This window comes from Leptopilina boulardi, unplaced genomic scaffold (assembly GCF_019393585.1).
Source record: "Leptopilina boulardi isolate dan_hultmark-lab unplaced genomic scaffold, ZJU_Lbou_2.1 LbouV2_278, whole genome shotgun sequence".
Lineage (NCBI taxonomy): Eukaryota > Metazoa > Arthropoda > Insecta > Hymenoptera > Figitidae > Leptopilina > Leptopilina boulardi.
In genome coordinates, this window is record NW_026137838.1 from 2,669,941 (window position 1) to 2,683,379 (window position 13,439).

Below are 13,439 nucleotides of genomic sequence, written 5' to 3' on the forward strand. Positions count from 1 at the left end.
TTTTTTACCCGTTATTATAAAATCCAAAGAAACCGGTGTCTTATTACTAAGAACTTTTGATTATGCAATATTATTGATGAATTGTCATTGATATTTCTAATTGATTTCAATAATCAACTTTTTCTCAATGGATTAAAATATATTAAATATTTCTATGATTTTATTCGATTTCAATTAGTTTATTAATTAATTTAATTTAATTTTTTTCTATCGACTTTTTTAATTTAATTTTTGATTTCCATATATGGATGAGTTAATTATTTTGGTTATTCATCAAGTTTACGTATGTTTACATGTAAACTAAATTTTCCGCCTAGTTTTCAGAGACAATATAAACTGAACATAGAACTAGTTGCCCTGTAGAAACCGATTTCTATTGTGATAGCTGGGTGAAACAATGGAACGCCTAGACTTTGTCGGAGAGAGTGTGTGTGGTCATTTATTGTTACACTTGTCTAACCTTATTCAACATTAAACCTCCATTTGTTGTCATTTGTTTTGTACGCGATATGGTGTCCCATTGCGTCTCTTTTTTCCATTGATATTTAGAATTTTGTAGAAAGCTAAAAATCAAAGAGTAGAAAAATCGGCTGAAAGAAATTTTTTTCCATTTGTATTTTCTTTAATTGTTTTGTGATACTAGATAATTAAATTTTTTTTAATGTTTTGATTTTTATAGTATTTTTTGAATTAGATTTTTTTTTTTTTTGGTTTTTATTTCCAATGGGATGTAATATGAATTGGTGAATGCAAGTTTGAAAATGTCAGCAACTTGCCAAGCGGGTCGTTTGCCCTTGTGAGCATGTAATGAAACACTTTCGACTTTCGACTCTGACAGCGACTCCTAGCAATAACAACTGTTAACCAATACAAGTAGAAGGATCTCTTTATAATAACTATATACAACGCCCACAATCGAAAACACCTGCAGTTTTTTTTTTTTCATTTTCCAATTTTTTTTCCCCCGGTTTGTCTCAAATGGCAAATTTTTCGAAATTTTCCTGTTAATTTCTCATTTAATGTTAATTTATTTATGTCTATTTGTTTATGTTCGTTTTGCGGTTGCTTTGTATATATTATATTTATGATTCTCATGACATCTCACTTGAATAGGATTTCGAAACATGTTATTTCTCAAATGTATTTGCAAAAAAAATTTTTTTCTTATTTAGAATTTTTTTGATAAAATTTGAGATTTTTTATTAAAAAATTGTTGATTGACAAAAACAATTAGGGAATAAATAATAATTTGCATAAAAGGGTTTTGCAGGTTGATAAATTCAATTGCTGATAAATAGAAACAATTTTCTTTGTCTGGCAGGTTATACATATATCTATAGGTGTGCGCGCCATTGTAAACTCCAATTGCCAATCATTTGCTCGGCTGGAGAGCACGTGGCTAGTGGTTTTGCAAGGCGCGTAAAACACTCACAATGATAAAACATAGTTAGGAACATTCGCTTTGCTTCCTGATTTCTCTTCGCACATAAGTAAATATACGCGAGTTGAATATTTTCGCAAAAAAAAAAAAAAAAAAAAAGTTTTCCTTTACGCGGGAAATTATTTTTCCTTTCGCCATTCGAAAATTGAGCATCAATTTATTTTCATTTTATTATATTCTATTCTCAATTTTCATTATTTAATTTTAATTCGAAAATCAATTTTATTTGAAATTCGTTTTTTTCCTATTAAATTATTATTTATCCCTTTGGTTATTTTAGACGATTATTTTCTATTTTGGTACAGAGGAAAGCGATTTTGAATCTTTTTATATTTTACCAGAAGTATTTTTATTTTTTTCTCGTTTTTGAGAGAAAAAGGGACATTAAATACGATCTGAAAAAATATATACTTGAAAATTAAATCTAAAATCAATTTATTGTAGAATTATATAATTTTATAAAATTACTGATAATCAAATTTTAATTTGCTGGCAAAAATTAATTGTAACTTTTGACTAATAATTAACTATAATAATTCTCCAATTGTCACTTGAAAATTTGATTATCAATTTTTGAAAATAATTTTTGCAATTCGATTCATTTCTTTATTAATTTAAATCGTAATTAATTTTTCCTTCTCTTCATTCTTGTATGAAACGTGATGAATATTCGAAATACTTAAAAATATTTTGAATTCTTATAAATCAACAGAAACATTTCTCGTTCTTTCTTTACCAATTTTATTTTTTTCTCATTATATAATTTATGCCAAAAACTATTTTCAAAATCAATTTTCAAAATCAATTTTCAAAATATTGATTAAAAAAAAAATGATTTACTATTGTATGAACAGGCTACGATTATTTATTTTGAGAAATCATTCGCGATTAATAAATGGCTAATGAATTTTTCTTTTATTTTCAGATTGGAGTGCCATCTTGGTTATAGAGGAAGCTGAGGAAGATAAAAGTCCGTGTCATCGTCGTGGACTTAAAAGCCGCATAAGTGGTTTCGTGGAGTAGCGATTATAGTCGTCGTGCTTCAGTAATTCGTGTTCAACTCGCTGTTCGCTTTGGACTTGGATTTAATCCTCCTGACTGTCCAGCAGGTCGTGCCGGATCTATCATGCGAGAATCGAGTTCAACTGAAATACTCTAGTGAAAGAGTGAGAAAAAAAGAAAAGAAGAATGTAAATGTGCGTATAAAAAAAAACAAAAATGTGTATAAATATTTTCATTCGGAAGTGAATATTGTGTTTAAAAGTGAAAAACCGCGTAAATATAGTATATATATATATATTGGTAATAAATAAATACGCAGTCCACATGGTGAATGGAAAGTCAGAGGATCACGCCAGTGATGCAGTGGTGTCGTGTTTGTGTTAAGTGCCCCGTGCTCATTGTTTGGATTACCTAAAGAGATGTCTTCCTCCGTGGGATACTATGACGATAGAAATCCCCTCCTTAAGGGCACTTTATCCAGGTACTGTTTATACTTTTTAAACTTTTCAATTTAATTTATTTGAAAAATATTTTTTAAAGTTGCGCAGGGTTACATTTTTTAAATAAAAGTACAATCGGTCCAAATAGATTTTTTCGAAGAATCATGAAAATCCTTTTTTTCGAAAAGGGAAAAATAATTTTCCATTTCAAGGTTCGTGATGATCATCATTTTATCAGCATTGTCCCATATGTTTAAATATTTATCCACCTGAAATATTAATGTTCCAATGCAAATAAACAAGATATTGTATATATTTTTCTCGGAAAAAAAAGACGATTTTGCGAAAAATTATATTTCAATTTGTAATATCGAAAAGAGGAATTAAATGTCCCCAAATGAATGGGACGCATGATTATGTTTTAAAAATCATTAGTCATAATTTACATTTTATCGAATTTTATTTGTCCTAATTAGTTTTGAGCCGAATTTTAATTTGTTCGAAATAGCATTTGGCATATAATTTTCATCAATCTGATTTTCTATATGGCAGAATTTTTATATAACGGAAAATTCAACTCACAGAATTTTTATTTCTTCGAATTTTTATTTGTCAGAATTTTTATTTACTCGAATTTTCATTTAACATAATCGTCATTTTAAAGAATTTTTATTGGGTAGAATTTCATTGAATAGAATTTTCATTTGTCCGAATTTTCAAATGGCCGAACAAACAATCGACAGAAAGATTTCGGCGCGATTTTTAAAATCAACCAATCACAATTTTATGAATAATTTTTGATTGGTTGATTTTAAAAATCGTGCCGAAATCTTTCTGTCGATTGTTTGTTCGGCCATTTGAAAATTCGGACAAATGAAAATTCTATCAATTAGAAATTCTATTAAATGATTTGTCGGTTAAGTAAAAATTCTGTAGTATGAAAAATCGATTATATGGAAATTCTATCAAATAATAATTCGAACAAATGAAAATTCATCTAAATGAAAATTCTATTCAATGAAATTCTACCCAATAAAAATTCTTTAAAATGACGATTATGTTAAATGAAAATTCGAGCAAATAAAAATTCTGACAAATAAAAATTCAGCCATATAGAAAATCGGATTGATGAAAATTATGCCAAATGCTATTTCGAACAAATTAAAATTCGGCTCAAAACTAATTAGGACAAATAAAATTCGATAAAATGTAAATTATGACTAATGATTTTTAGAACATAATCATGCGTCCCAAATGAATTAAGAATTAATTCTTGTTTTTTTAATACTAGGTCGATGGTTGACCTCCGTTTGCCAGACTCTCTTTGGGAGAGAAAATCACGGACGCGTTGCTTGCTGGCAATTCGGTGAACGTATGTAACACGTGCGTCTGCTTTTCTGCACGTAGGCTACTTGTCGATCGAACTACCACTTTATAAAATAGCAATTTAATAAAGAGGGGGTAGGGGATATAGGACAGGGTCGGCATTGTATACAAAAATTATGCGTCATTTCACGTAATTATCGCACATCGTCAAATGTTGGGGGAAAACAAACTACAAAGATTTTTCACAAAAATTTCCATTTTATTCCTTATTGGTTTTTTGTTTAAAAAGATTCTATAGGTTTTCATTTTCTAATTCTCGTTTTTGTGTTTGATAATTGACGCGTAGCTCAGAATTTTAAACCCCTTGCGACAATACCCTGGGGGTTAACGAGCTTTGGGGTCCGTCAAATTTTTGCACGTGTACAATTGCTGATCTTTTGCCAGATTTGAGAAAAAACCATTTCTCGTTCTCGTTAACGATAAAACTCAACTGCTTTTTTTTTAAAAAAAAAAAAAAGTTTCTGACCCAGGTATATACACCTTATATTCACCTTTGCTCTATTTTACACTTTATCTGCAGTATACACTCAACTCTCACACATTTATCATTCTCCCGAACGATTTTTAAGATAATATAAATTTTTAAAATAAATGTATATACTCTTTCTTTCTTTTACGTTCTCTTGCTTTGAGATTATCATCAAAGAAAATCGTACTTTTTTTCAAAAGTAATTTTTGATGGTTATTTTTTTATATTCTAAATATAAATTTTTTTATTTTTGTCAATTTTCTATTTACCGTTTTTAGTGAAGATTATAATATAGAAGTTTTAGTGCTGATAATATTGTATTAAATTTAGTCTTGACTTAAGGTTGTGGATATTACGAACGTTGCTAATAATTTCCGGTTTTATTCAAAGTCGAGATCTTACAAACTGCGGGGACACAAGAGAGCTCTCTCATCAGGGTCGTATATATATCTCTGTAAATGTTTTTTGTACTCAAATCGAGAGTCAGGAAGAATCCCATCGTCCTTGTTTGATATGAAGGATATATTTGTTTTCCAATTCTTATTTATTTTCTATTTCCTTTTTTTTCCTAGTTTTCATTTGTTTCAAAAATAATTGTTGAAAAACAATTTTTTATATTCTAAAAAAAATTCTTTAAATAAGAATATTTCGAATTATTTTCTTCAATTACGTTTTGTTTCCTTTTTTCTGTAAGAATTTGTATTAGAAAAAATAAAAAGATTAAAAAACGAATAAAGTAACTTTTAAAACTACTTTAAAAGTAACACCTGAACTGTCCGCAGTTTCTGGCAAAATTTTAACTCCGAAAATAGTAAAATTTACTTCTGAAATAGTAAAAATTATTCCGGAAATAGTATATTTTACTATATTTCTGGAGTAAAAAAATGTGGACAATTTCGATGTTATTTTTAAAGTAGCAATAGTTACTTTATTCGTTTTTCCATTTTTTGTAAGTGTAACTATGACAATAGTTACTTACTATGGCAAAAGTTACTAGGGCAACAATTACTATGACAAAAGTAACTAGGGCAGCAGTTACTATGGCAAAAGTTAGTTACTAGGGCAAAAGTTACTAGGGCAGCAGTTACTTACTATGACAATAGTTACTATGGCAAAAGTTACTAGGGCAACAGTTACTATGGCAAAAATTACTAGGGCAACAGTTACTTACTATTGCAAAAGTTACTAGGGCAATAGTTACTAGGGCAGCAGTTACTATGGCAAAAGTTAGTTACTAGGGCAACAGTTTCTATGGCAAAAGTTACTAGGGCAGCAGTTACTTACTATGGCAACAGTTACTATGGCAATAGTTACTATGGCAAAAGTTACTATGGCAAAAGTTACTAGGGCAGCAGTTACTTACTATGGCAATAGTTACTATGGCAAAAGTTACTAGGGCAACAGTTACTATGGCAAAAGTTACTAGGGCAACAGTTACTTACTATTGCAAAAGTTACTAGGGCAGCAGTTACTATGGCAAAAGTTAGTTACTAGGGCAACAGTTTCTATGGCAAAAGTTACTAGGGCAGCAGTTACTTACTATGGCAACAGTTACTATGGCAAAAGTTACTATGGCAAAAGTTACTAGGGCAGCAGTTACTTACTATGGCAACAGTTACTATGGCAATAGTTACTATGGCAAAAGTTAGTTACTAGGGCAACAGTTACTATGGCAAAAGTTACTAGGGCAACAGTTACTTACTATTGCAAAAGTTACTAGGGCAGCAGTTACTATGGCAAAAGTTAGTTACTAGGGCAACAGTTTCTATGGCAAAAGTTACTAGGGCAGCAGTTACTTACTATGGCAACAGTTACTATGGCAAAAGTTACTATGGCAAAAGTTACTAGGGCAGCAGTTACTTACTATGGCAACAGTTACTATGGCAATAGTTACTATGGCAAAAGTTAGTTACTAGGGCAACAGTTACTATGGCAAAAGTTACTAGGGCAACAGTTACTTACTATTGCAAAAGTTACTAGGGCAGCAGTTACTATGGCAAAAGTTAGTTACTAGGGCAACAGTTTCTATGGCAAAAGTTACTAGGGCAGCAGTTACTTACTATGGCAACAGTTACTATGGCAAAAGTTACTATGGCAAAAGTTACTAGGGCAGCAGTTACTTACTATGGCAACAGTTACTATGGCAATAGTTACTATGGCAAAAGTTAGTTACTAGGGCAACAGTTACTATGGCAAAAGTTACTAGGGCAGCAGTTTCTTACTATGGCAAAAGTTACTAGGGCAACAGTTACTATGGCAACCCTTACTATGGAAATAGTTACTATGCCAAAGGTACTATTACTTTTTTTCCTGATTTTTTTCTTTTTTGATAGAAATTTTCCGTTTACAATTAAATATTTGGATTAGGTTATAAAATTGTTTTTTTTTTTAATGCGAAATGTAATAATGATCAAGATGTTACACATTGAATTATATAGGGACTTCTTACACTTAAGAGCATTATAATGTACATTATATATATGTTCTATGAATCTATGCAGTGGACTTGTTTAGCACACGATGCTGTCAAGCCTGCAGCTAAACACTTTCACCGACGGATTTCTAACGCCATACTCTTCGAATCTTCGAGACGTTTTCTGTTATGTATATATAGGGTAAGTGTATCAATTACTGTTAAGGTCCCAATTACTGCGATTTTTATAAAATTAGTAAAACTTAGTAATTGAGAACATAAAACAGTTTTAAAATGACTTTAAAACTTATTCCTAATGATAATTGATATTATATCCACTAAAAATGCATATTTCGACTATTATCAAATTAGTTATTTATTTTTCAATTGAACCTATCACAGTAATTAGAGCATGTGTATATTTTTCTCATGCTGCTATTACTGTGATCTATCCAGTCAACCTAACCTCTAAATCAACGCTTTTTGCGTTACAGTAATTGGTGCACATGATTCACAGTAATTCATGCAAATTTGCAGTAATACCAGCATATGCCATTTTTTAAAAAGTTAATATTTTTAATAATATATATTAGTTTTTTTCAAGTTTAAAGTATCATTTCTATTTTAATAGACACTAATAGTGATTTAACAAAAAGAAATAAATCATTATTTTATTTACACTTCTATTATTTTATCATTAAAGTCGGTCTTGGGTTGTACATCACAGTAGTTGGGACATTTACCCTATGTTTGTGTCAAAAAATCACTGACGCCATTTCTAAATCCCAAGAAAAAAAAATAGTTCATATTTTTAAATCCGTAAAAAAAAATCTAAACGCTTTTAGAGAAATTCATTGTCCTATTTTTAAATTTGATTTTAAAAAAAAATTTTGTTTTCTCCGTTTCGTTCGTAAAAGTTTTATTTCTCGTGAAAAAAAAAAAAAAAAAAAATTCGACTATTGGGAAGTAATATTGCTTTTTTTTTGTCGAAAATCCATTTTTACGATTTGTAATATATAATTGACCTCATTTTTTTTATTTTGCAACTATTAGACAATTGAAAAATAATAATTTTTTGTATATTGTCTTTATTATTTTATTGTTCGGTTATAAATTTATTATAAAAGAATGTACGGACGAATCCTTTCTCTTGATGACGTGACGTTCTGCCATAAGTTTATGGATTCGAAAGATAGAATTCGTATAGTATGTCGTTCCTCGTTTTATGTTTCGATAAGGTGGTCTGAGAAAGAATTTTTTTTCAGTTGTAACGACAACGAAGGAGGTTTATAAATATATATATATATATATACACAAGTGAAAGTCGATGATGACAATAACAATTTGTCTGTAACCTAATTATTTCTTTTCTAAAATTAGGTATCGTTAAAATCAATTTTTTTTTATTGGAAAAAAGAGAAGAAAAAAATTAGTATTTCAAAAAACATTTTTCCTTTTTTAAAAAAATTTATTTCTTCTCAAATTAATGTTCTTATATAACAAAGAAACACATAAACTTTTTTTTTTGTCTCTAATGTATGTGATTAATTCCGCTATTAAATAGCAACATTTCGTTTCATTTGCTGTTGTTGTCGATAATTACTTTTGGAGAAAATTGTTGTTTTCTATTTGATTTGCAACAGAGAAATTTTTTTTTAATTAAAATATTGAGTAATAAAAATGTATCAATTATTAATATTATAATTAATTATTAATTAATTAATTATTATTTAGTATTATAAAAAAAATTAAATATTGAGTCGATAATTCTAAAATACACCGCAGTGGGAATAAAAGAATTTTGCATTGAATGAATGTTACTGACATATAGACGCGTACGTTATGTGTTGTTTGTCACTTGGAGGAAAATTCAATCACTGTCAGCAGACTTTTGAAAACAGATTGAAATAAAATCTAAATTAAAATCTCAAAGGGCGCGCACAGTTAATTAAATTGCAAATGAGAATGGATTTTAATATTTTTTTTTGTAAAGCTTTTCTAAATTATTAAAACATTTTTTTTAAATTTATTTCGAGATAAAAAAAAATGAAAAACGCGACAATCTTAATTTTTCTCTTTGAAAAAAAAAATTCGTGTCTAATTAAAACATTCCTTGACTGTAAGTAATGCTCATGGTATATAATAGTGTAATAATAAAACAGTTAATTGTCTACTTTCGTCTCGCTATATGTATATGTATACTTGAAATGATAAAAAAAAAGTAGTTGCCGAAATCATTACCGTGACAATATAATCCCACTTCCTGGAAGTATTAAAAAAAAAAAAGTAAATAAATTAATTGAAGATTCTATTAGAAATTTGTTCCCAATTTTTAAATTTCGAATTATATTTTTGAAAATTTAATTGAAAATATTTTCTTTGTGATAAAATAGAAAACAAAATTTTTTCTCTAGTAATTATTTAAATCAATGAATTAGGGAATAATTTCGATAAATAATATTGCAATTTCCTTGCAAAAGCGATTTTTTTTTTTTTTTTTTTTGTCAAATGCAAAGAGAGAATTTCTTTCTCACTTCTCGCTCTATACATTCCAGTGATACGCATAGTTGAGTGATTCTCACGGAACCTAAGCCTGTGTGTTGTAGTTCTCGACGCCCGATATGACGTCAAAGATCGCGTAGAAAGAGTTCCGTTAGTCGGCGCCGCTGCCACCGTCGTCGTCGCCAACCAGTACCTGGGAGCTGCTGCTGCTGTGGGAATCATCCGGTCGAACCTTTTTTCCCCCACTCCCTTTTTTCTCTATATATATATAACCTCAACTCTCGTATCCTCATCCTTATTCATCCAATATAGTTTCTACCTTATCGTCATTCCAATTTTGAACCAAAAAAATAGGTATTTTTCGAAGTGCATTCGCTATCCTTTTTTTTTTTGTTCTCGTTAGTCGACATCTTCTTCTTCTTCGAGAAATTAGTCGCCCAACGATCACAGCGCAAACGAGAACCTACTTTCAAGGCTCTTCCATATTTAATGTGTTTTAGTCACTCTCCGAAAGACGTTCAAGCATTTCCATAATTTATACGACTTTAGCACTCTCTGCGCGCAAAAGAGATGTTTATTAATCTTCCATTTCCAACATTACTTTTCGCAATAGAGAAAGAGAGCATTGCTTTTATTAATAATATTTATTTCGAGTTGAATTTTATTAACCAAAAATAATGTCCAAGTTTAAAAACGAGGGTTTTTAATTATTATTTTCCGGTGATGTAATGAGAAAAAATTGAGATTATTTCGCTAAATTTTAAAAAATAGTTTTGTTAGCAATTATTAAAAAAAAAAACTGAAAAATAGCCAAACTAATAAAATTACCAGAAATTTTTTTTGGTAATTTCAAGATAAAAGTGAATTTAACTGACAATTATTTTTAATTATTTTCATTATTATTTATTATAATTATTTTTTATATTATTTATTATTATTTATTATTTTATTATTTATTTTTTCTATAATAATTATTTATTATTTTATTATTATTTATTATTATTATTATTTATTTTTTCTATAATAATTATTTATTATTTTATTAATAACGAAGCTGAAGTACGCAACGTTTATATAAACGATTTTTAAAGAAATAATTTTTTAATTAAAACAAATTCTATAATTTTTTGCCTAAAAAATATTTTTTTATAATTTCTTGATTAATGAAAACTACAAGAAATATTTTGTAGGCAAAAAATTATAGAATTTTTCATTTTAAAAAATTATTTCTTTAAAAATTGTTTATATAAACGTTGTGTACTTCAGCTTCGTTATTAATATTAATTTTTTAATTTTTTAATTTAAAATTTTTTTTATTTATTAAAATTAACTTATAAAAAAAGTGACAAATTAAAAATAAAATTCAGAGAGAGTAGGAGAGAAAATAAAAGTTTGTCCCATCTTCTTCTTTCCTTAGCTTATAATATTGATCTTGTTTCTATATCATCTTGTTTTCCTGAAATCTTATCTTGTTTCACCTTCACCTCTATACATATACGTATATATGTATATTTTCCATGCCATTTGCTTCTGTCATATTTCGCAAAATTGACTTTCCTCAATTCCACTTTTACCTCAAATATATATATATATAAAATTTTTTCCTTTATTCAACATAAGTTTAGTTTTATTACTTTTCATCATCCTCTTGATATCAGTGTTTTCTTATGGTCTCTTTTGAATTATATTATTTATTATTATTTTTTCTCAAATATTATTTTTGATTATTCATTTTTATTATATTTATTAATTTATTTTTCATTTCTATTTCTTATTTCGGAATTTTATCATTTCCTGAAGGAATAGTGATTATCCCGCATATATAAAGTGACTTACTTCTCACGATTTCGCAACCAGTGAAAATTTCCATGGGAATTGAAGAGTAAAAACAAATAGGTTTTAATTGTTACATCCTAAACTGTTGCAATGAAATAATTTTAAGTGAGATTTTTATTTTTATTTGACGGCGAAAAAAAAAATGTTTCATTATTAAGAAATATTTATTTTTTATGGCCAAATTCGAATATAATTTTTATTTTTTTAGATTTCGTTTTTTTATATTATTTATTAATTATTAATTATTAATTATTTATTATTACTTATTAACTATTTATTTATTACTATTTATTTATTACTAATTATTTATTAAAAATTATTTATTAATAATTATTGATTAATAATTATTTATTAATAATGTAAAGAATAATTTTTTAAACTGATAAATTTTCTTTAAAAAAAGCATTTTCCGTCAGAAAATATTTTTTCCGTCTGTGTTAATACAACATCTGACCTAGAAAATCGATATTTGACGAATTCTCGAAATGTCGGGAAACAAAAAAATGAAGAGATGATTTTAATGCATTGTTCTTTAAATTTTTTCAAAGCAGCACTTCCTGTCTCTTTTCTTTTTTTTCGATTCTGTCAATTTTTTTTTCCCCATCTTTTTTTTCTGGGTTTCAGATCAATTTTTTTTTCTCTTTTGTTTTTCTCCTATCTATGACGCCCTTTAACTCTCGACAATTCCGATTTTCCTGCGCGTCCTCTCATTTTCTATCTCTTTTTTTTCTCTTTCTCTCTCTCTCTCGCTCATCTCTCGCTAAATTTATCCCAAGAATTCACACTGAAAATATCCATCTCATCTGGCGAGAGGTGGCTGCTCTTCTCTTTCTCTCTCTCTCTCTCTCTCTCTGTCTCTCTTGATGTAAACGCGGCGACGACAAAACCCACGCGGTATTAGAGCAGACACGGGGAAGGAACAATGTGGGGTGTTGTCAGTTAACAAAAGATTTTCGTTTAATGTACTTGATCCACATATTTCGCTTAAATATAAAAAAAAAATTAAATTCAAGGACAATTTTAATTTACATTAATAATTATATATATTTACAATTGTTGGTCTCAATTTTTAACAGAAAATTATCTCTATTATGAATATATTAACTAAAAAATTAATACAAATTTATACACTGAAAAAAAAATTTATTTGATTCAAATACTCAATTACTTGAGTATTATCAAATAAATATTTATTTGAACCAAATAATTTTTATTTGAATTAAATAAATTGTATTTGAACCAATAATTTCTGTATTTGAAACAAATATCATTTAATTGACTCAAATAATAATTATTTGATACAAATAAATATTTATTTATCAAGTAATCGAGTATTTGAACCAAATAAATTTTTTTTTCAGTGTAATAATAAATAATTAAAAAATTTGCACTAAATACTTTTTTAACCGATGGAATTATTTCTTTTAATAATCAAAATTTATTTAAATATTTAATTTAAACAAATTCGTATTTCTGAAAAAAAATGAAATCTATTTGGAATATTTCATTGTATATAGAGAAATAAATGCATTTAGTGTCACTGTGTATTATAAAGTATAATAACGAGTCGCTGGTTATATATGGTTAACGACAATTGTAAATTAAGATTTTTCGCAAATGCTGTAAATTACAATAATTCTTCTATCGTCAGGCAAAGAAGTTAACCTTGAGGGGAAAAAACTTCGTTTCCACAATCAAGTTGAAAATTATATTATTAGATATTTTTATTATATATATATATATATATATATATATATTACGAATTATTGATCAATGTATATTTATATTATAATAGAGATATTATTGGACTTCAATTTTATATTTATACTAAAATGTGATATAAATATTATTTTTATTTATATAACAAAAATTATTCTGAATGACGTTTTAAATATTAGTGTCGTATATATCAAAAATTACGTATCCTGTGATGGTATATATATTTTTGTC

At 27.7% G+C, this 13,439-nt stretch overlaps 1 protein-coding gene across 4 annotated transcripts in view; it reads left to right on the plus strand.

Moving 5' to 3' along the window:
- LOC127282010 (AF4/FMR2 family member 4-like) overlaps window positions 1-13,439 on the plus strand; it is a 225,096-nt gene that overhangs the window by 4,060 nt on the left and 207,597 nt on the right. For all 4 annotated transcript variants that reach the window (XM_051306070.1, XM_051306069.1, XM_051306071.1 and 1 more), the window contains exon 2: window positions 2,367-2,924. In XM_051306070.1, the coding sequence (XP_051162027.1) occupies window positions 2,863-2,924 (62 nt within the window). In that variant the 5' untranslated portion in view covers window positions 2,367-2,862. The remainder of the gene's footprint in view (window positions 1-2,366; window positions 2,925-13,439) is intronic.